The sequence below is a fragment of the Panthera pardus genome, unplaced genomic scaffold, assembly GCF_024362965.1.
Source record: "Panthera pardus isolate Hobbes unplaced genomic scaffold, ASM2436296v1 HiC_scaffold_27, whole genome shotgun sequence".
NCBI classification, from domain to species: domain Eukaryota; kingdom Metazoa; phylum Chordata; class Mammalia; order Carnivora; family Felidae; genus Panthera; species Panthera pardus.
In genome coordinates, this window is record NW_026526843.1 from 4,555,180 (window position 1) to 4,579,335 (window position 24,156).

The following is a 24,156-nucleotide window of genomic DNA, read 5'->3' on the forward strand; positions in this document are numbered from 1 at the left end:
GGTATCTTTTACATTAACTATGTTTCTAAAACATTATTTTTTCACAGTTATGAAAAGCCTTTGGAATTCCATGGAATGATTGAAGCCTTTTTTTCTTTTTAAAGAAACGGTTGTCATTGAAAGAAATTTTGAAAGGACATACATGTTGAAGAGATACATCAGGTAACAGAGTGATAGATTTGTTTTTAAACAAATCTGGAGAGCCTAGGTGGCTGGGTGGGTTAAGCATCCTACTCTTGATTTTGGCTCAGGTCATGACCTCACAGTTCATGAGACTGAGCCCCGCGTTGGGCTCTGTGCTGACAGTGTGGACCCTGCTTGAGATTCTCTCTCTCTTCTCTCTCTTTCTCTGCCCCTCCCCCACTTATGTGCACTCTCCCTCTCTCTAGAATAAAAAGTCTTTGTTTCTATATTAAAGTTTTCTAGAAATATGTTTTTATTTTCTGACCAGAAAAATCATCCCAATAAGTGGTATATTTTTTAAAAGACTCAATGAGAAATCAGGCAGTATCCAGATTTTTTTTTTTGGTACCCTGGGAAGAACCATGAGGCTGGCAGGAGGGATAAGGAGAGGGTTGTGTCTCCAGGATGGTTGGGGGAGGGAGTGAGGGAGTGAGGTCTGTGAGGATGCAGGAGGTAAGGCAAAGTTTATGAGACATATAAACAGTCATATAAAAGATGGAGGAAACACTTAGACATGTTAACGATGATATCGGTGTAGTGGGGATGATGTTTCCATTTTCCTTACCTTTCATTACATTTTATTTTTATTACCTTCTTGTGCATGATTTTGAAGATTTCTTTTGTATTTTCATTCCCCTTCATAAAGATGGATCACTTTTAAAATTGGGGGAAATATTACTTCTCTTGGAAACAAAGGCAGAACACCTGTTTCCTGATGCAAGAGGATCATAAGTTTAGAGGTGGCCAGGGGCACTGACTTCAGCACAAGGGTCACCCTTCAGTAGGTCACACTTCAGATGACAGTGACACACACATCACAAAACTTTTTGGGCTTCTCATTCTCCAGTGCTCTGTCATTCTGGTGGCCTGTCACTGCTTCTTTCTCAGTCCTGCCCTTGGTCTATTTTCGCCTCCCTCCCCTTCTTGATTGACCATAATTATAGAAGTTCATTACGCATCACTTCTAACATAGACAGTTGTTCACATTTTAACAGCTTACATATTAGCATGCCCCTCATCATCAACAGCGTGTTGTAGGAGATGATGAATAAATGAAGAAGTTAATTTGTCAATCTGCACAAAAGGAAAACTGATCACCTTACAGCAGAGAGACCCAACAGACATCATGCTAATCAAGTGATTGAGGTAACATAATGAGTGATAAGATACATCAGCATCATGCGCTCTGGGACATGCTGTACATCTTCCCTGCGGTGATCTTGCCAAAAATGCATGAGCTTAATCAAACCACGAGAAAGCGTCTGACACACCCAAACTGAGAGGCGTTCTACAAAATAACTGACCAGTACTCATCCAAAGTGTCAAGGTCATGAAAGATAAGGACAGACTGAAAAGACACTGCGGGGAAATTGGTGAAATTCAAAGAAGGTCTTTAGTTTAGTTAATAACGTCGTACTAGTGTTAATTTCCTGGTTTTGATAACTGGGCTGTGCAAGGTATGTAAATTGTTGACATTACCATAAGCTGGGTGAAGGGTATGCAGGAACTCCTTGTACTATTTTTGCAACTTTTCTCTAAGCTTGAGATTATTTCAAAATAAAAAATTGTTAAAGTTAGGCTGAGCTATCAATATGTACTTGTTTAGGTGCTAATTGTAATTCCATTTTTCTTTCAACAGAAGTGTTTGAAATGTCCAAAACAGCATTGACTTCTACCAGCCAAAGTTACTGCCTTTTCAAGGTCAGTATCACAGAAGGTAGAGATCCTTAAGTACAAAGTTACTTTCGATGAGTCTCAGGACGATAGGTGCTATCTATGTATCTTCATAGTGCAGTCAGACCTCTCTGATCCATGGTTCTAAATCTTGCATAATCCAGTGACCTTTGGGATTATGCTGCCAGGAGTCTTCTGCTCCCAGTAAGCTTTCCCTTAGAAAACAGGGATGAGGTCAACATTCAGTCAAATTTTCAACTAGTGAAAACTGCTGTGACTAGTGATACTGATAGAGAATATACAGGTAACTCAGGACCATCTGACCCACAAGGATGGACTCACATCCATATGCCTAGACAACAGCTTTCGCTTGTCAAAACGGGATTACGTTTGTGATCATATGCGATGTTTGAAGACGTAGTGTGCAGCTATTTTACGTGCGTTCTGCATTCGGTTCCCATCTTTTGGGAATGTAGATGGGTTGACACGACTGTCGTCTGACTATGCCTGCTGCTAAGGTCTTTTCCGGGAATTTTCGTTACAACACTACTCAAACAGGGGGAGTAGGGTGGGCAGATGTAATGGGTGTTGATCTGCCATAATGAAATAACGACAGCATTCGCATCCTTCTTGGATAATAGGTGGTCAATGTTACACTGCTTCAAGTATCGGACGGAGACTTCAAGACATCATGACGCCGTTGAAGCAGAATACATGAAGGTAACAGTCTTGGCTATGGAAATAATCGCAAAGATTCTAGTGTAGTATTTTTACTGATGATCTTGCATTAAATGTAAGGGACATTCGCTGAAAGAATCAAGCTACCTCAATGGCAACCTGTCATAACAAGAAATTGGCACAGAATGGGTTAAGCAATATTTTGGAGAGATTCTGAAATAAATTGTGCCGAGCAGACTAGGCAATTGGATCTAAAACAGCCGCATATCCACATGACACGAGACTCTTTTATGTAGCTGGAAATTAATCTACGGGCTGCACAGTCTAGATCTCTATCTGAAGATGGTACAACCTTCATCAATGAACACTCAACATTCATGGCGTGATGGGCTCAGCACTTCAGCACAACGCACAATTAGCCATCAAGCTTGCCCTCCTTATTTGTACAACATTCCCTCATTATGAGGTAAGTGTAGAACATTGTGTCTATTGTGCCTATTACGAAGGCAAAGTACCATCATCATCTGGTAGAGTACCTAGTGCTAATGGAATCCTTGCAAAAACAAAACACAGAAAACCAAGAGCAGCAGCCCAAAACTCATCAAATGATTGCTTCAATTATTTGACCACTCAGGGAAATAGAAACAGCGCACAGATGCATTTCAAAGGTGTTTCAATTATACATACTCAAGGAGGGTAGTAAATGTTGCAATAAACACAAAGGTATGTTATTTGTGTATTATAGATATGATAGTCATACAATCCACATAGTTCAATTACCCTCAACTTTGTATAGCATTCATGCATAGCATGGATACGGAATAATATTAAAGCAGAGAAACACAAAGCTTTTGGGCAGACAGGAGACTGTGACAAATGTGCCGTCTGAGAGGCAAATTAATTAATTGTTTGAAAGGCTTTGTGTATTTGAAATATTAAAGTTTTCATTAAAATTTGAAAATGTGAGGATTCTGTAAATCGTCTTCATCCTGTGTGATTGGTCGTCAAGGTATTAACATAATGTAAAAATTGTTTTAAAAACACTGGATGCAGTGAGTAGACATGTATTTAAATAACTCAATGGCTTATTACTATTCATTGCCTATTATCTATGTGGTCTCTGAATTAAACATTTTCCAAGCTTTAAAGCGGTAGTGCAGTATGTGTTTTGTTAACAACTGCTTTATTACTTTTCTTCAAAATGCTTCCTTTATGGCACTCTTTAAGTGGGTGAACTGACCTAACGTATACCAGTGATTAGAAGGATCACATATCTCCTTCCACCACACGTCTGGAAAGATAGAATTTGCAAAGCCTGCAAGGAACTCTCTATCAAAGAGTAAACTAAAAAAATCCGGTGATACTCGGCTTGAAGAACTAAGAAGATACTTGTGGCAACTGGATTAAGGCATGTCTATTTGGAACATGCGTTTGCAGTTTTCGATAACAAGCCCTAACTAAATAGAACTGCTCTGAAGAACTCCTAAAACAAACATCTTAGTGAACTGCGAGAAAATAATCTTTCATTTAACTCACTCTTAGAGTGATACATCAGTTCTCATTTATGTCACCTCGTGGCCTCTCCAGAGTAATCCTGGAAGTTCGGCAGAGAGGAAGTAATTTAAGCCTTATCAGATTGAGTAGCTGAGGTCAGCCACAGTAGTGAGGCTGGGACCATACCCCAGATCGCCTGAAACAACATACGCACACTGCCGAGTGTTGTGCCAGACCCTCTAGGTGGACTGGATGAAAGACATCTCCTTTCCCTCCCCAAACTAGCCCCATGCTCTTTTCTGCTTCAAGGCATTGCCCAGTAATGCAGCAGGAGATTTAAGTAATACACGAAATAATTGTAGATGAAACTTGAGTGATATGAAGTGTAAAGAGAATAAGCTCTTTAATTATAATATGTGCTGCAAATAAGACCAATTCAGACATTTTCCATGGTAAAAATTACTGTTTTTTTAAAAAAAATAAGTTTCTAGGGGTACCTGCGTGGCTCAGTCAGTTGAGTGTCCCACTCTTGATTTTGGGTCAGGTCATGATCTCATGGTTCCAGCCCCATGTTGGGATTCTCTCTCTCCCGCTCTCTCTGGCCCTCCCCTGCTCCCTCCCTCCCTCTCTCCCTCTCTCTCTCAAAACAAATATACATTTAAAAAATGACAAGTTTCCATTCTTGAACTGGGAGGGTCTGCAACAAAAACTAGTAACCACAAAATAAACCAAGGTAACTAGTTATGTAGGATGTCACTTGATAAAATGCTCTCTGAAGAAATGATCACACAAAGGAATACGTCTCCTTTAACTGATGAAGCCACAAACAATAATGTTAATGAGGTCAAACTGGTCATGATGAGGCTAAAACAATATCAAAAAACTGAAAAGTTTCTTATGAAGCTTAATTCATTTCGATGTATTTTGACAAAAATAAATCTCAAAGGCATCATAGCGAATCTTATCAATTTCAACCAGGAATCTACTACCACTTTTACCTCTATGCTTTAATATATGCATCTTTATCCTTAATTTAAAGATACCTATGAATAAAACATGAAGATCAGTGCATTCTCTTGTTCCGCAATCATACATGTTCCATTCTACATAATATCTCATTGGCCCTCATATTTTGTTTATACTCTAGTACATAATGTTCAGGGTCGATGACCCTGGAAATAGGACATTTCTTATAAAATGTCCTCATAAATCTGAAATTGGTTAATCAACGGTTCAGGAAGAAAATTAAGTGAACCTAGTTTGCTAACAATGTTTAAGTTAAAGGTTCAAAATATACTTGACTAAGAAACTTTAAAATGTTGGGGGGTGCCTGGCCCGCTCAGTGGTAGAGCATGTGACTCTTGGTCTTGTGGTTGTGAGTTCAAGGCCCACACTGGGCCTAGAGCTTACTCAAACAGAGAATAAAAATATGAAATAAAACTACCAGTTATTTGGGACACCTGATTGGCTCAGTAGGAAGATCTCAGGGTTGTGACCTCAAGCCCCATGTTAGGTATAGAGATTACTAAAATAAACTTTTTTTTTTTAACGTTTATTTATTTTTGAGACAGGGAGAGACAGAGCATGAACGGGGGAGGGTCAGAGAGAGAGGGAGACACAGAATCCGAAACAGGCTCTAGGCTCTGAGCTGTCAGCACAGAGCCCGACGCGGGGCTCGAACTCACGGACCGCGAGATCATGACCTGAGCCGAAGTCAGACGCTCAACTGACTGAACCACCCAGGCGCCCCACTAAAATAAACTTTAAAACCCATTTTCCTCCCGCATGGTGAGATTTCCACCTCATACTCTTTCAGTCTGACTTGTCTTCTGAAAGCTGACTGGCCCCTGACAAATATATTTGATAACATAGGTAATAAGCTATAATTCAGCAAAGGGCTTCTTTAGGTTCTGTGAGAATTATGATCACTGTGTTCACAATTTAAACCATATACAGACAAGTAAAAGTATGGTAAGGCTGCAATTTCTCACTCCTACAAAAATTCTTTCATTTTCTTTTTCTTCAACTCTATCTTGATCACTGGGCTTTGATGAGATTAGCTGTAATCTGGCCTAGTTCTACAAACCCAAAGTCCATAGCCTGTCTTAAAAAACAAACAAAACTTACCATGTCCATGCTATTGTTAACTTTACTAATTTAAAAGCACATCACACAGACATCAAGAAATTTACATTGGATGTTAACATGCATGGAGAGGAGACTCACCTTTAAAGAATCAAAGCATGCCACCACACGACCATTTTCCACGTGGCAAACCCTCGGCGGATGGGCAAACTTGCAGTCCACATCAGCTCGCGAGCAGGTTCCTCTCTGAAATTCTCTGCAGACTTCTAAAGTCAGCCACTTGGTGTCACGAACCAGGGTGACATTGACAGCCGTCATATTGAAAGCAAAGTTAAAATCAAGGGCACCCTCTCTAGGACAGCTTTACTGCTGTTAAAAGGTCAAAAATGAATTCAAGCTAAATGTGAAGAGACAACAGGTTGCTTTGGTGAAATGCTTCTTTGTTAGCACTTAGGTTTTCATTTAAGCCAAAATTTGGTCCAGTCAAACAAAGAGCCAATCACAAAATAAAACTTGTACCGGAGTAACTAAAAATCAAATTAGAGACCAACTCCTAAGAAGGCAACCAGAAAGGTTAAGATATTGAGTGTTTAATTTGTTCCTCTGCTGAAGTTCCTTCAAATAACTGGCAGGATTTCAAAAGAATTCTGTGCTCTCCGGTTGATGTTTTCAATTACTCGTGCAAAAAGCATATGCTGCTGGCTGCCCTTCAATTTTTGGAATGGTCTCAGATCAAGGGGAGAAAACTTTTTCTTCCTATTTCTTTGATTTAATGATTAATATTGGTAAGGATGTCAGGACTGTAAAAAAAATTGCCGCAAAATCAGGAGGAGGGAAAATGACCGTGAAAACGGAGAATCAAAGGAAAAAAGAATGGGCACGTTACTGAGAGTGAACTACAAGCACACCAGGTTGGGAGAGGGACAGGTCGGTGTGGGGGAGGGGGGGTCGTAAAGAGACAGTTCTAGAGTGGAATCCAAGCAGTAGTTTTCAGAAAAGGCACTTTTCAGAAACCTGCAAGAAAACAAAAATGAAATCAGCTGATATAATACTTCTGTTTTAAACCTTAGATTTGGAAAAGAAGTATCATAGCCTATTTAGAACAGGAAGCATCTAGGTAGGGGGGCCTGGGTGGCTCAGTCAGTTACGCGTCTGACTTTGGCTCAGGTCATGATCTCACAGTTCATGGGTTTGAGCCCCGCATAGGGCTCTGTGCTGACATCTTAGAACCTGGCGCCTGCTTTGGCTTCTGTGTCTCCCTCTCTCTCTGTCCCTGCCCCCACTCCCATCTCAAAAATAAATAAACATTAAAAAAAACCAGGAAGCATCTAGATACTGCCAGTGCAACAGTTGCCCACTGTCAATAAAAGGAGCATTTCCCAGTGTAGAGCAAAATGAGGCAGCCACATAGATTTGCTGTTGAAATACAAGACTGGGCAAAAGCCCAATTAAAAAGGAAAAATGATGGTTTCATTTTTATCTGTCTGGGGACAGAAACTCATTTGGGGGTTCACTGCACAGCAAATGCCAGAGCTGGACAGGACAGCCCCTTATGTGCGTCTCCAGTTTCCAGAGGCTACCGAAGACTTGTCATTATCCTGCCTTTACTGTGGTATGATTGAAGGCTTGATTATCTGCTCTCAAAACCCAGAACAGGAATTGCTAAGAAAATTTAACTTGCTCTCAGAGGTAAAACTCTATGTGTATATTTGAGATGTAATTGTTGACAGTCACGTAAAATGGTCATGACAGAACTCGCTGGACCCCCAATGGTAAATGTGGTAGGGGAGAGGATGTGACATGTAAAATGTGCTTCAGATAAGAAAAAAGAATCCTTTGAAAAGATGCTGGTGTTTTTTTTTTTTTTAGGTTAATTTATATATTTTGAGAGAGGCAGAGACAGCGTGAGTTGGTGAGGGGCAGAGAGAGAGAGGGAGAGAGAGAATCCCAAGCAAGCTCCACACTGTCAGCACAGAGCTCGATGTGGGGCTTGAACTCACGATCCATGAGATCATGACCTGAGCCAAAACCAAGAGTTGGAGGCTTAACTGACTGATCCACCCAGGCACCTGTTTTGTTTTGTTTTTGTTCTGTGTATGTTCTATTAGTCCTCAGTCCCTTTAAAGGGATTTTGGAACAAATCAGAAGGAAGTTTCGGCATATACAAATGAGTGAGACAGAAAGCATGGTTCAGTCATACATTAAATACTGTGCAGCTTTAAGGTTTGCAGTTTAACCCAGTGTCAACCGGCAACAATTTTCAGGAACTCAGCTGAGAGAGTAGATAAGAAGTTAATTTATTAGCATCATGATGTGAACACATACTGAAATAACAGGGATTTTGTCAAGGAAAAGTAAGCTCTGAGTATCAGGCAAACCAACTAATTGTCAACTTCATCCAAAAAGCAGAAATAAGTTCTTGAGAACATTTAATTTTTTGAACAATATCTTTACAGGGTTTGGATTTTCTGTTTGTTTTTCTGCACTCAAGATGAGACTCAATATGACCTAAGTTTTTAGATATCAGTGGGAAATTAAGTATGTAGACAATTCATGCAAGCTTATCCGATCATTCAAGGGCAAACGTATTTCTCTAAGTCATTCTTTACAGAAACCTTTATAAAATGTATTATATGTAGTGGCACCTGGGTGGCTCAGTTGGTTAACATACGACTCTTGATTTCGGCTCAGGTCATGATCTCGTGGTTGTGGGATCGAGCCCCCATTTGGGCTCCGTGTTGAGGGTGGAGCCTTCTTGATCTCTCTCCCTCACTCTCTCTCTCTCTCTCTGTCTGCCCCTCCCTCTTTTCCTCCCTCCCCGCTCCTTTCTCTCTCTCTCTCCCAAAAATAAACTTAAAAAATAAAATAAAGTGTATTATATGTAGTTTTGCCTTCTTACAAAATACTGAACATAATTTGACCTCTAGTTGAAGACTTGGGGTCATAAATGTCCTACGAAGTATCACAGTTTTCCTCCTTCAGTGGCAGATTGTTACCTGTCACTTCTCCTATCGCTTCTCTTCCAGCCACAGTATCTGCCATTGTGGATTGCCCAGCTCCCTCGTGGAAAACATAACAGCCAATCACGAATGCTGAATACGAGTTAGTTTCCCACTGAACATGGGCCTAAGGGGCAAAGTGCAGGGCTTTCGTGCAGCAAGTCTGTGACTGCTGTTGCTGGTTTGGGGGCCCTTTTGCAATATGTTCCATGTGGGGTCATGTTCTAGAAGGTTAAGGCTGTCAGGCAATGACCTCTAGGAAAATATTTACAATATTTAAAAAAAAATTAGCCAGATGGGGTAAATGTAAATGAAAACCCCAATGTGATACTGCTTCACATGCATTAGCATGGCCATAATAAAAATGAGAAAAATTGGAGAAATCGGAACGATCACACATTGCTGGTGCGAACAGTCTGACAGTTCCTCAAAATGTTAAACAGTTAGCACATGACCTAGCCCTATGCCTCGGTATATGCCCCACACGACTGAAAGCAGGGCCTCAAAGAGATATTTACGCACTCATGTTCCTAGCAGCACGATTCGCCATAGGCCACAGGTGGAAACAACCTGTGTGTCCACTGACAGATGAACTGGATACACAAAATGTGATATACCCACAAAAGGGGATATTATTCCGCCATGGGACATACCTTGAAAACATTATGCTAAGTGGAAGAAGCCAGTCGCGACGGCCACATATTATATGGTTCCATTTATATGAAATATCCACAAGGCAAATCCACAGAGTTGGAAAGCAAATTAGTGGTTGTAAGGACTATGGGGAAAGGAGAAAGTGGGAGTAACTGCTTAATGGGTACAGGGTCTCCTTGGGGGGTGATGAGAATATTCTGGAATTAGATAGCGGTAACAGTTGCACAATTTTTAAATATGCTAAAACCCATTCACAAAATTGGACACTTTCAATGGGTGAATTGGATAGTATGTGAATTACATATCAATAAGGCTATCATATTAAAAAGAAATCAAAACATTATAACCAAAAAAAATGTCTCATGAGTGATAGACGTGGCTACCCCCAATTCTCCTTAGACTCTCCTTTCTTAGATTCTTTCTTAGATTCTCCTTAGACACAAATTCTAAGTAGTGTCACTAAGTGGAATTTCAAGAGCAAATTAGTTTCCATACTGTAGTTGACTTAGTATATTATGGAAAGTACTCTAAAAGAGACTATTATCTAAGTTTGTAAGTTTATGTTTAAAAATAGATTCAAATTTAATCCTACAACTAAATTATATAGGCTGCCTGAACACATTTGAAAGAAAAATAACCAAAAAGGAATACACACACGCGCGCACACACACACACACACACACACACACACACACACTATTTGCTTAGAACGTAAACAGTGAGGGTCTGGAGGAAGATTTTTCTTCAGAGGTCCATCGCATATAGAAACAGATAACAAAAAATGAATTTGAATTTTGAACTTTTAGAAAAGAAAAATGCAAACAGAAATTGGACTCTGGCCATGCGTTTTATGTAACATGGGGCAAAGGGAGAAGAAATTTTCTTCTTTTTGAAATTGGCCTGTCACCTCTGAGGGGACCCTGGCCAACTCTTCCAAACAGTCCTAGCCAGCGCATGTCCTCCTTCACACTTGGAAATGGATTTGGAGCTGGCACAGAAGAAGTGAGGTGCAACAGCTAAAGGGAGCTGGTGTGCCGAGAGAGAGACGCTTCTCTCATGTAGCTCTGCTCCTCTGTCCGTATACAAAAGATGGAGGGGGCCATTTCCCCTTGTATTTTTTTAAAAAAATTTTTTTTAACGTTTATTTATTTTCGAGACATGGAGAGACAGAGCATGAACAGGGGAGGGTCAGAGACAGGGAGACACAGAATCTGAAACAGGCTCCAGGCTCTGAGCTGTCAGCACAGAGCCCGATGCGGGGCTCGAACTCATGGACCGCGAGATCATGACCTGAGCCGAAGTCGGCCGCCCAACCGACTGAGCCACCCAGGCGCCCCTCCCCTTGTATTTTAAAGAAGATAAACTGTGGGGAACAATACAGCTTTATGTTTACTAACTTACTGTTGAGTAACAGGCATATAATTTTGCTTTTTAAAAAAAAATGTTTATTTATTTTTGAGAGACAGAGCACGAGCAGGGGAGACGTAGAGACAGAGAGGGAGACACAGAATCCAAAGCAGGCTCCAGGCTCTGAGCTGTCAGCACAGAGCCCAACATGGGGCTCAAACTTGCCAACCATTAGGTCATGACCTGAGCCGAAGTTGGGACGCCCAACTGACTGAACCACCCAGGCGCTCCACAAGTTTGCTTTTTATGATTTACGGTCCTCTAATGTAGAACACGAAGAGCTACCATTTCTTGGTATTTGCTAGTTCACAACTGCTTTTATTTCCTTGATCTTGGGAGTTCTAAAAAATAATACAAAGCAGGAGGGATCACCCAAAAATACCAACGAGAAAATGAAGCCCAAAGAGGTTAAACAACTTGAGGCAAGATCTGACTTCAAATCTCATGCTTAGATCCTGGCAGAGAAACGTAGTAGGGATCGTTTCTTATTTCTTATCTCTCTTGGGAATCTTTCATTTTAATTTTTTTAGAGGGGGGCATGAATGGGGGAGAGAGCAGAGGGAGTGGGAATGAGAGACAGAGAGAGAGAATCCCAAGCAGGCTCCACGCTGTCAGCACAGAGCCTGATGCAGGGCTGGATCTCACAACTGTGAGATCATGACCTGAGCTGAAATCAAGAGTCAGACACTTAACTGGCTGAGCCACCTAGGTGCCCCTCTCTTGGGAATCTTAAACAAGAAAACCAGTCATATTTGTGTAGTGCTTATGATTCCTTCTCAAAATTATGTTCATGTCTGTTGTATCAACATCTTGTTAATTTCTGTGAGTTGTGCTGCACCAATATTTATCCAGCATCTACTGTGAGCAAGTCACTGTTCTAGATGTTGAACAAGATAAAGCCCAAGCCGTCATGGAGTTTCCTAGGCTCATTTAAATGTAGAAGAAAGCTAAGGCACCAAGAAGTGAAATGGTTGTGAGAGTTTATGAAGAGCTGGAGGCAGACAGTAGGTCTTCCAACGTCAGCATAGGCTTCTAATTCTCCATCAATGGTACACCAAGCACTATGACTTAAGAACACTCTTAAGCACACACTCAAATACTACTACTGCATCAAAATGCATTCCCAAAAGGAAGACCTCAAAATTACTCACACCAAGTCTTACGGCTCTCTGGATTCCTCTTGGAGATGGTATTATGGTCCCATTTTACAGATGGGAGAAACAGAGGTAGAGGAAGAGGAATTAATTTAACTTGTACAACTTCCCATAGCTCGTAGGTGATCAAGCCATGGTTCAAACCCAGGCAGTCTGAGTCCGGAGTCCTCTCTTAACCATGTCACAATACTGTGCCTGTCTTATGGCAGATATCCCATTCATCAACATTCTTCCTCATTATAGGCCCTTAACTTCTCCCCCTTACTAAACTGTAAATTCCTTGAGGACAGACATCATGTCTTACTTAGTTCTTCTCATGGGAAGTTACAGCCTTGCAGCCGTCCCCAGGATTCCTATTTTGAAAGGTCAAAGAGTAAACGGGAATTTAACATTAACCCTTCTGTTTACCATGCCAGCAAGCAAGGTTTGTCCATTGAACACCCTCTAGTCTGGCTGAGCTTTGGCCACCTCTGTCGGTTTCAAATCAATGGGACCTGTAAAGTCGAACATTTTCTCGTAATTCTAGCTTTCAAATTGGGCTGCTAATACCTGGCATTCTTGTTATCTAGAGCATTCAGTTTCTATCAGGCATGGTCTATTCCTGCTCATTTGATTGCGGTAAGATCTTTTCCTGGATTTAGAGTAAAAATATGGGATACCCAAATGATTTCTATTATCTTCAAAGAGTAGGTTTATCTTTGGCATGTTTTTGCCCAATAATTGGCGTGATGAAACTGAACTGGGAGGTGATTTCACTTGGATCCACAGGAAGAAACATTCCCTACGTATTCCCCTTTGGAAATAAAAGAGTTCATTTTGACTATTAATTAATGCTCATCTATAAGAATTCTAGAGAAGACATAGGAAAGTATAAATGTTTTTATAGGAAAGTATAAATGTTTTTACTTTATAATTATAGATACACTAGGTTCATTATTTAAGTGCTTCATTTGAAAAAGCAGATTATAGCTTTTTAAAGGATCCATACCTTCTCTCATGAAGTTCGCCTTGAAGGCAAAACAAAAGAAATAGATACTTTGTATCTGACGGATCTGATGGAAATAGTAACTCGTTCCAAAGCTGTTTGCAAGGCCACTTCTCCTATACTTTCCTTGTTTCCGCCTCTCTTCTCCTTTGCTGCACAAGCCAGCACAGAACATGGAAACGTTGCCAAAGCCTGGTTCCAAAGATCACAAAGATACCATTTGGCACCTACAGCAATATCTGAGGAGGCATTTCTTCCAATGCATTTTATCAACCTCCTGAATAAACAATGAAAGCCATGTTTTCTTTCCTTCCATTTTAAGCTTTCCTTACATCTACACTACCTTGGAATTTCTCGTGACCATTTATTTTGGCTCTATGAATATATGCCACACCGGCCACACACTGCTTGAGTTGGCAAGTTGACAAGGTTGAAAAGCTTTCAAGCTTTCGATTTTGCTTCAAGTTCTATTGCCCTCATGTGCTTTGGTGAGTGGTCCACCAATACACGTTCTTTAAGGCATATGAGGAGTGTTCAGCAGTGCAGATGATCTCATAGGCATCCTATGGAAAACAGTTGACTGTCTGAAAGAAAAGGCTGTGAAAATAAGGATATTTTGCCTCTGTGCAGAACTTTCTCATTAAGTGTTTTTTAATTAAAAAATTTTTCTTTTATTTTTTTAATGTGTACTTATTTTTGAGAGACAGAGACAGAGCACGAATGGGGGAGGGGCAGAGAGAGAGGGAGACACAAAATCGGAAGCAGGCTTCAGACTCCGAGTTGTCAGCACAGTGCCGGACAGAGCCTGACATGGGGTTCGAACTCGGGAACAGGGAGACCCTGACCTAGGCCGAAGTTAGATGCTTAACCAACTGAGCCACCCAGGCGGCCCAAGTTTTTTTTTTTTTGTTTTTTTTTTTTTAAAGCTTCATTGCATTTCCCCCCACAATACTCCTAGGGCAATACATTTAATATACCTTTTACAAAAAACAGGTAAGCCAAGTTATCCCATTTCATAAAGCAACTAAGAGACCCTCCCCACCTCAGTTCATACATATGGTTTTGTCTGAGGAGTTCACCTATGTTTTTTTAAAAAATCTAATGTTTATTTTTGAGAGAGAGAGAGAGAAAGAGTGTGTGAGCAGGGGAGGGGCACAGAGAGAGGAAGACACAGAATCTGAAGCAGGCTCCACAGGCTCTGAGCTGCCGGCCCAGAGTCTGACGCAGGGCTCGAACTCACGAACTGTGAGATCATGACCTGAGCCAAAGTTGGATGCTTAACCAACTGAGCCACCCAGGTGGCCCCCCCCCGCTTTGTTTTGAAAAGGTATGCCTCTTTTCAATAATACATGAAATTATGAGAACTCACTAATAAATGCCATTTAAATAGTTTAAACAAATCCAATTTAATATAAATACACTAAAACCTGGATGCTAAACACAGTTATTGTTAAACAACACTGCTTAATTGCTTGCTTGCATTCATGGGACAGGAGGCCCAGTGGCATTAAAAGTTCTTCACTCATGAACTGGATTTGAACTTGAAGTCAATGGGAATGTAACATATTTGGCAATTCAAATCCTATAACGCTCAAGCGTTTGAGATGAATGAGATAAAAAATGAGTCCTAAGACTGATGGCATTTAATTATATGCAGGATGATTTTGCCAAAGATTCATTCAACAGATATTTATTGGGCATGTAATATGACCAGGCATGGATCTAGGTATTGGCTGGCCATGGATGGGGAGGGGGAGGGGCAGAAATAAACAAAAAAACCCATATCCATTATTCATTTTATCCATTTAAGAAATATTTAGGGGCGCCTGTGTGGCTCAGTCAGTTGAGCATCCAACTTCGGCTCAGGTCATGATCTCACAGTGCATGAATTTGAGCCCTGCATCAGGCTCTGTGGTGACATCTCAGAGCCTGGAGCCTGCTTTGGATTCTGTGTCTCCTTAACTCTCTGCCCCTGCCCTGCTCTCTCTCTCTCTCTCTCTCTCTCTGTCTCTCTCTCAAAAATAAAGATTAAAAAAATTTAGTAAAAAAAAATATTATCACCCTCTAAAATTCAAGCAAATGAGGCCTTCAAAAATGTTCATGTGTGAAAATATCAATCAACCAATAAACATTTATTGTACACCAACTGTATGCACAGACTTGTGTCACTGCTTCTGGGGAATCAATCAGGAGAGGTGAAGGACATCGCTTCTGAACCACAGAAGCCTCTATTGAGTTGGGGAGGCAAGAACAACATAATGTGAAAGACAAGCAAACAATGTAGATCATTGAGAGGAAACTTCAGGAACACTAACAGCAAACGCAGTGAGAACTCTGAGGGGAGAATGTCACTCAGGCCCGGCATAGTCATCGTTTTCAAAGAGGAGAAAGTGGAGTTGGCCCTTACAAAATGAGAAGGACGTAGGTGGGAGGTGAGGGGCAGAGAGCACTCCTGGAAAGAGAAACCATGTGAATGAGGGCAAGGAAAGAGAACACTAGATGCAGGTTTCTGTAAGATGGCGGGCAGACAGGGGCTGGCTAGAATGGCTAGTTCACACTGCGGAAGGGAAATAATGTGTGGGTAGTTTCCAAAGGACGCAGAGAGCCACTTGAGGAGTATATGTTTGTTATGGAGATAGGAAGCCTCCCTCAAAGATTTTAAGCAGAGTAGACATTTAGTGGCCATAAATGTAGTAGTGACAATGATGTGCCCTTGGAAAATTGTTTTATTTAAGGAGCCCACCGCACAGAGCCAAGTATGCCTCCGACATACTCCGGAAGAACTAAAGCTCATAGTGATCCTCCCCACTTCACAGGCGGTGTTAGGCCAGGCCAGGCAGTGATTAAGTCAGACCTGCATGAAAAGTAGGTAGAGAAACAAACTGAAAAGTGCAGCTTCCTGTTTGCATTTTGCTAACTACCCGTTTGTCAGTGACCCCGGTCGTTAAGGACATGTAACTGTATTCCTATTTTCTGACCTGACTCAAATACTTTTCAATCTTAATCTCTATAATGGAAATTCCTTTAATGAATGTGGTGGAGATTTCAAGGAGGATTTTTTTTTTCCCAGTTACATTTTGTTACAGAACTAGCTGGTGCCAGGAGTTAAATTTACATAGTAACTTTTTGGCTAAACTGGCATCCTATAAATTCCTGCTACAGGACTTTAACTAGCAGCCCAGGGGTTTGAAAGCGTTTGTGCTCCTCCCGAAGTACATAGTGAATTGAATTCAATTGAATTTTCTAGGCCAATTAATCACTGATAAGACTTGGTTGAAAATTCCCTGTTTTACCAAGACACACACACACACACACACACACACACACACACACACACAGTGCAAAACAACAATCAAAAGCTATCACTAAATGTTTATTTATCCTTTAATACTTATAAACAGTCAAGTAACTGTCTAGGGAAACTTGTGAGTCACATAAGGATGACCATTTATCAGAGAAATAAATGGAAGTAGCATCTAAGCAATTTAATGGTGTAAAGGAATTCATCACTGTATCTAGTAGGCATCTAGTGAGGGCTTCCTTACCTGAATTCATCACTGGTATTATAGCCAATAAATTAAGGTCCTCAATCTCAATACAAAATCTCCGCTCCCTATTAGAAGTGCTTATAAAACTAGTAAAAGAATAGAGGACAAAGCTTTGTGGCTGAAGATGTTGGGAGAGGAACAAATGTATCCTGATTTCAAGGATTCAGTAGTTTAACACATCAATGTCAAAACCTCTGGTAGACTTGAAGGGAGTTTTCTCGGAAAGTACATTTTCCAGGCACACGTACACACGAGTTGTACCCTTTGTGTCTGAAGTTACTTCTGCTAGAGGCATTATTTGTCATTCATATGATAACACCTGACTGAAATATATCTCTATAAACCAATTGGCTAGAGTTGATTGGGAAGCGGGCTGCTCTCGAAAAACAGTTAGTAGTGAAGAGTTGGGAACACAGCCAGGACAGAATCTTACATTCAGCTTCTCCCAATCTCCACACAGGCCTAAGAGTATCCTTCCTTGAACGCCTCTGAAATAAGAAGCCCAGGGGTGCCTGGCTGGGATTGGGAAGCGGGCTGCTCTCGAAAAACAGTTAGTAGTGAAGAGTTGGGAACACAGCCAGGACAGAATCTTACATTCAGCTTCTCCCAATCTCCACACAGGCCTAAGAGTATCCTTCCTTGAACGCCTCTGAAATAAGAAGCCCAGGGGTGCCCGGCTGGCTCAGTCAGTGGAGCGTGTGACTCTTGATCGCCGGGATGGTGAGTTCGAGCCCCAAGACTGTGCAGAGTTTACTTAAAAATAAAATCTTTAAAAAATTTTTTTAAAAAATAAAATAAGAATTCTATTTTTCTCTTGATATTTCAGAGAGATTTCTGCTGGATTAGAAATAAGGGGGCTTTCTTTATGGAAAAGTTTAGAGGAAATGTAAGCCAGGATAGCTTTTTAACATCTTTTAATTGCATTTTGGCCAAGCAGTCAATGCCTTTGCTAACACCAAAGAAGACATGTAACTGTCTCTCAAGGTCAACCTCAACAAGTAGAGGGGATTTAGAGAGAAAATTGGTTTAATTATACCATGAAAATGGAAAGCAACACCTTAACCGTGAAATGGAATATTCATCTTCAAAAAGAATAATTCTGTGAAATCTATCAATTTCAATTCCGGTTTGCCTCAAAAAATGGGGGAAATAACTTCTGTGCCTTCTTCTGTAAGGTGTGTGATTTAAATCCAGATTTCAGGTTTTTAAAAGGAGGGTGCGGAAAATCAAGTTCACATCAATTATGAAAATACTCCAAATAACTCTAAATGAGCTCGCAACAGTTATCAAAGCCAGTGAGGAACAAAGTAACCTATTGATTACTTCGACCTTGAATGGAGGCCCAGAAAGGTTCATCTACTTGGCTAAAATGCCTGAAATTGTTACTGCACACATGAAGAGCTTGTGATCCAATTTCATCATATCTTCTATCTTGGCAACCTGTGATCAGAAGTTGAACTCAATTGTCCTGTCTCATTTAGTTTCTTTCACTGGAAAGAACTCATACCCATATTGCACTTTAATGTGGCTGTGGAGGCATTTCATACTACTGAAAACCAGAAGGGTCCTCTCTGTAGCTTTGAGTCTTTGGGGAAAAGCAGTCCCTTGCCTTTGAGATTTTATAATCTGAGATTTATTGACCCCTGGGGGTCTGTGTCTTCCGTTAATTGCAATGCAACTTCTTTGACATCTTCTTTCACTTTCAGAGAATACCACCTTCTTTGCACACATGATTTTGACCCAGCTGCCTCTCTACTGGAGGCTGCCCAAACTTTGGACTGTGTGTTTCTACCATCAGGTCTACCTGATCCTCTCTAATTTTGAAAGTATTTTAGAATCAGACTCAGTTTACCTGCTTCTAACCATCTGATGCTCCTGGCCACAATCTGCTGCTAGCCAAAACATACCAGCTCACATACCTCTCCTTTAACCAAATGTTTGGTTTGGGCTTCGCTTTCTACATTTCTACCCATGAGGGCCCATTTCTCCCGCTGTCCTCTGGCCAGGATGAACATATGTATGAAACATTCCATAAAGATACTCTCTGCATCAATTTCCAATCAATTGGGATACTGGGGAATTTTACTGAGTAAAAATTCCAAGAGTGAGTGTAGGGTTCACCCCCAAACCACTAAAAACACAATGAGGAGTATAAATTTGCTTTGCTGAGCCCATTTTATGATGTATTCTAAAGCAGTATCTTGGTTATTAAAACAATTGATATTCCTTGATATTAATAATCGTTGACATTTATGGAGCTCTTATTCTGTGCCAGACACTATGTTAAGTGTCTTATATTCATTATCTCATTCAACCATTCCAATTACCTACTGTGAAGTAGGTAATATTAAGGAGCAACATTACAGTCTAATTTCAAAACAAAATCGGTCACGAATCTCAAGTCTACACTTGTCACCAAATAGTGCTATTGAGTTTTTTCAATACTTAAAATCCTCAAATGTCATAATAATAGAGTCCTGGACACTAATTAAAAAATCTCCAGTTTCTCAATTTTCTTCCCAGCTTCCTGTAATTACAATATGAAAGCTCATTATTGCCTATCCATGGAAGCCAAGGATCCTGAATCGCTCATGATTTTTTGAATATATCTTCTCATGCATGTCTGGCAAATAAGGTAGAAAGTGCTTGATACGTAGGGTTTAAAATCACCCGTTCAAGAAAACATGTGGTCCAGAAATCTGGCATCCAGCTGGCAGAAGGGAGGCATAAAAGCCTTTGGGCATACTAAATCCCTCCCCCCAATAATAAAAATTCTGTACAAAAAAGTGATCCAAATCAAAGTGAAAATTTTGAAGCAAGTTTTAGAAATCGTGAAAAACTGTGAAGCTATAATACTACAACAAAGTAGCCAGCACCTTCAAAAACTCCTCTCTGTTGCTAATATGTAAGCTTGCTGTATCAAAATCTGAGCATGCCGATAATAAAGAGAAGGAAAAATAAAACAGATTTCTTTACACAAGGGCTTCAGGATCAGAGCTGAGTAAGAACCTGAAAAGAAAGCAGGGATTTAAAAGCAAAACTCCAGGAAAATGCTGAAGTCAAACCAGCAAGGAAGTCTGTACACTGAGGTAAGCACCAACATATGTGGAAAGTAAGAACATACCTATAGATTAAGAATCATTTAAAAAGTGGGGCACCTGGGTGGCTCAGTCACTTTAGCGTCTGACTTCAGTTCAGGTCATGATCTCGCGGTTTGTGAGTTCAAGCCCCGTGTTGGTCTCTGTGCTGGAGCCTGCTTCCGATTCTGTATCTCCCTCTCTCTCTACCCCTCCCCTGCTCTCTCTCTCTCTCTCTCTCTCTCTTAAAAATAAACATTAAAAAAAATTTTTTTAAATCATTAAAAAAGAATCGACTCAGCTTAAATGGCCAAGGAAAAAGGAAGAGAAGGAGCAATGGCCTGAATATTGAGTTAAAGAGACCACTTACATTTATACTAAGGTGAACAGAATGTCCATCAAAGCTGATGAAATTCTATACTGTAGTTACCATGTTGTGCTCGCCAATTTGAAATCATTTAAGTATGCCTTATAGAGATGAGGCTGAAATTAAAGTTAACATTATAACATCTGTATCATCGAGTACTGATGGACTGATTATGATTAAATTTGTCATATAATTTAATATATTGGTGGAGACCAAAATGCCTTGATTCTATTTAAAATAATAGTGTCATAAAGTTTCTCAGAATCATAGAAACTTTTCACGTCACACTGACATAAAACGGAGCTTAAATTCTCAGGGTCCAAATATGGATGGCATTATCAATCACATGTAATACCAAATCCTGTTCCACCAAACACATTCAAGCCTCAAGCAACAAAGGAGCTTCCACATTAGTAATCACTGAAACAACACAACTTGGTTTATCAACTTTGCCAAAGTCAAATAAAACTCTCTTATGGAACAATATAGATTTTGACAATTCTAGAATTGCAAGTAATCCTGAAAGATCAGGCTAGTGTATTATGTTCAGGCAAGTAAATGAAAGACTCTAACCCCCTCAGGGTAAATGGCTCATATCCAGTTACAGAATGCATGGCGATAATAGTTCTCTGTAATTTCTCTTTCATAAATACATTTCCTGAATAAACATTTATTAAGGACTAACTTGGGGCCACATAACCAGAGGTCAACGGCATAAACAAGGATAAGTCAACAGCCCCTCATGTTACATTTTACTTTCAAAATTTCAAAAAAATTTCTAAGAGAAAATCTGAGTGAATAGACATAATTTTAGGAAACCAGATGTTATATACCCTTTGTTTTTGAAAAACTTATCTTTATACCCACAAGGGTTTCTGATGAATAAGCCAAACCATAATATCATTAGGAAATCAGCCATTCCTTGACCATCACCCTTGGGTACCTTCCCATTATCTCTTAAGCTGTAATTCTCTCTCTCTCTCCTAAAAGATCCACGTGACTTTTCTATATTCCAGTTCTGCCTCTTTCTCAAGGAGGGCTTCCTAAGCCTTCATTGCTGGAATATTCTCCCCCTGATGTCTCCTCTGCCTCACTCTCACTCTTGTACACACTACAATATGGCTTCCAACCACACTATTCTATTAAACCCCCCTAAATTCAATTATTTCATTCAAGAACAACACTAATTTGAATTAAACATTGCTAGAACTGTAGGTATATTTACTATTACCCCCCCCCCCCCAGCACAGTACCTGACCTGACTAGGTTCTTAATAAATACTAGCTGAGTTGAATATTATATAAATAACAAAGGTGGCAGTATGCATAGTATAGTAGTTACTCATTAAAAATCTTGTCAGCCGTGTAGAGGTAAGAGTCTGTATATTTAAAAAAACAGTTTTTCTTTGTTTGCTCTACAAATATGTATTAAGTACTGTGTACAAGGTATTGGGCATGGTCCCTATTCTCATGGACTTTAACGGTCTAGCAAATATTTCTATGCTACACCCTTAAATTTGTTTTTTAAATATACATATTTTAGGGTTTTATAGAATTATGGAATGTGCCTCCTTAGGAAGGGAGAATTCCCACTCATTCTCCTAAGGCCAGCTTCCCGCCTCCACCAAGCAAAGGGGATTATCAGGCTCTCAAAGCACTGGTCAAACAGAACTCTCCACCCTGAGCCCATTGTGTCATAGCTGTGCAGCTATTTTTGTGAACCGCTTCGGGGCAGGACCTACACTGGCATCGTTCTGGTAGGAGATGTGGTAGATGGATTGTCGGGAGTTTGAAGACAATGAAAAAATACAAATGAGCAAATTACGGTATTTATTTGACGTTTCAGGCTTGACTTGCGCCAAAGTAAACATTTAAATAAATCCAGTGTGGGAGAGTGCAAAGGACCTAGATGGAAAACAGTAAAGGGATGCCCTAGGGACAGAAAACAGAGCTGATGTAACAGCATCCTTAGAGGCTAGAGTGAAACTTGCCCAGATATTAGCAACATCAATTAATTAAATGGGAAAAAGTTTTATATAATCCAAATAAAGGTACAATGCTTCAAGGTAGCAAAAACAAACAGAATAAATGACTTCCATTCAGGTCTTTCAAAGCTGCACTTTCCCCAGATCTTGAAAAAGGAAATTTAACTTCATAATAAGTAAAGTGCCATGAAAAATGGGAAACTTTAAACAACAGGGTATTTACTTATGGGAACAGAAAAAGGGAAACAATGAAATGTCCCTGCCTTTTTTTATAAACCCATCAACAATACCCCACTATAGCACTGTGGTTGAGTACTGGATTTTGGAGCTACTAGTTGGAAGACCTGGGGCAAATTACCTAATCCATGTGTACTTCTGTTTCCTCATCCAGAAAATGGTGCCAATAAGAGCATCTATCTAATAAGGTTGTTTTCTAGCTTGAAATGTGTTAATATTTATAAAGCCCTTACTATGGTGCTTGGCACAAAATAAGTAAGCAGTAATTAAGTGCTTCTGAAATAAATCACCTCGTCTTGTTCAATATGGAAATAAGACTCTAACAAACTTCATCCCGTTACTTAAAAATAATTACAAAAAATTTGTAAATGTTTTGTTATGAAGGAAGCCATCAAGTTCCTGACATAAATACTTTTTAAAATAAGGAACTCTGGAGATGAACAAGAAAAAGTAAAGGCAAGAGGTCGACCTGTTTTCTCTTTCTCTGGAAGGATCTGTAGGCAGAAACTAGAGAGTCAGAGAGAGGCACATTTTAGCTAAACACAGCAAAGGGCTGGCTCACAGCTTGAGCTAACAGTATGCCGGACTCCTTCACTAGGTGGTATGCTCCTCTTCGCTGGGTTTCTATCGCATGGCATGGGAAACTGGGCTAGAAATAGGGAAATCACCATATCAGGCGAAGATGCCATGAGCTGGTAACTTTATTACAGTATCAGGGAGGAAGTGCATTGCCAACTTGTGTGCTACGTGCATAGCACTACATTTGGTCTTTGGATGACAAGAAACGCCTACAAGACAGATTCTCTTCTCTTGAGGAGCTTATACTCTAGTGGGAAACATAATCTTGCACCCCCAGATCACTAGAGGTAGCATACAATTCAGTTCTGAATCTCACTTGCTTTATAACCACAAACTCCTAGAAATCTAGAATGACAAGCTGTGCCCTCTTAGAATACTTACTATTATCTGAAGGTAATATTTCTTGTCAATCACAGTGACTGGGTCTCTGCAAGTGAGAGAAAGAAATACCCACCACAGAGTTCCAGTTTTCCTTTAATGTGCCTTCGAAAGTGTTGTCTACCAATGTCTCCCAAATGCGGAGTACCACATTGATAGCAGCAGGTCCAGGAAATGCACGAAACAAAGACAAAGACATTTTCATTATGTATAAAGATCTGTCCTTTTTATTGCTAGTTGAGTTGTTCAATCATGAACCCAAGCAAGACCCGAAGCCAAGACGCATTCCCCACATTTCTGCTTTAATATGAGCCTGAGTCACAGACTCACAATGTGAGCAGTGATGACCTACAGGCCAATTCCCTCATTTTTCAGGCAAGACAATAGGACTATAAAGAATAAATGACTTGGCCACAGTTACAAAGAGAGTCAATGACACTGCCAGCACAAGAGCTCAGTTCTAATAACCAGAGTTGAATACTTAGCTCTATACCTTGGAGAAGTTTTAATCTCGGTCTCTCAATATCTCCCTCCCTCCATTAGTGTCTGATTCCTTCTTTCTCCCTCTTTCTGTACTCCTTCCTCACATTTAAACTCTTAATTTTCATGGCATGAGAATATACATGATCATAAGAACCGAAGCCACTATGTCTCTACTCAAAACCATCCTTTT

General features: G+C 40.2%; 1 protein-coding gene across 8 annotated transcripts in view; it reads right to left on the reverse strand.

Moving 5' to 3' along the window:
* MBNL3 (muscleblind like splicing regulator 3) overlaps nt 1-24,156 on the reverse strand; it is a 112,294-nt gene that overhangs the window by 61,633 nt on the left and 26,505 nt on the right. For all 8 annotated transcript variants that reach the window (XM_019426974.2, XM_019426975.2, XM_019426973.2 and 5 more), the window contains exon 2: nt 6,256-7,128. In XM_019426974.2, the coding sequence (XP_019282519.1) occupies nt 6,256-6,432 (177 nt within the window). In that variant the 5' untranslated portion in view covers nt 6,433-7,128. The remainder of the gene's footprint in view (nt 1-6,255; nt 7,129-24,156) is intronic.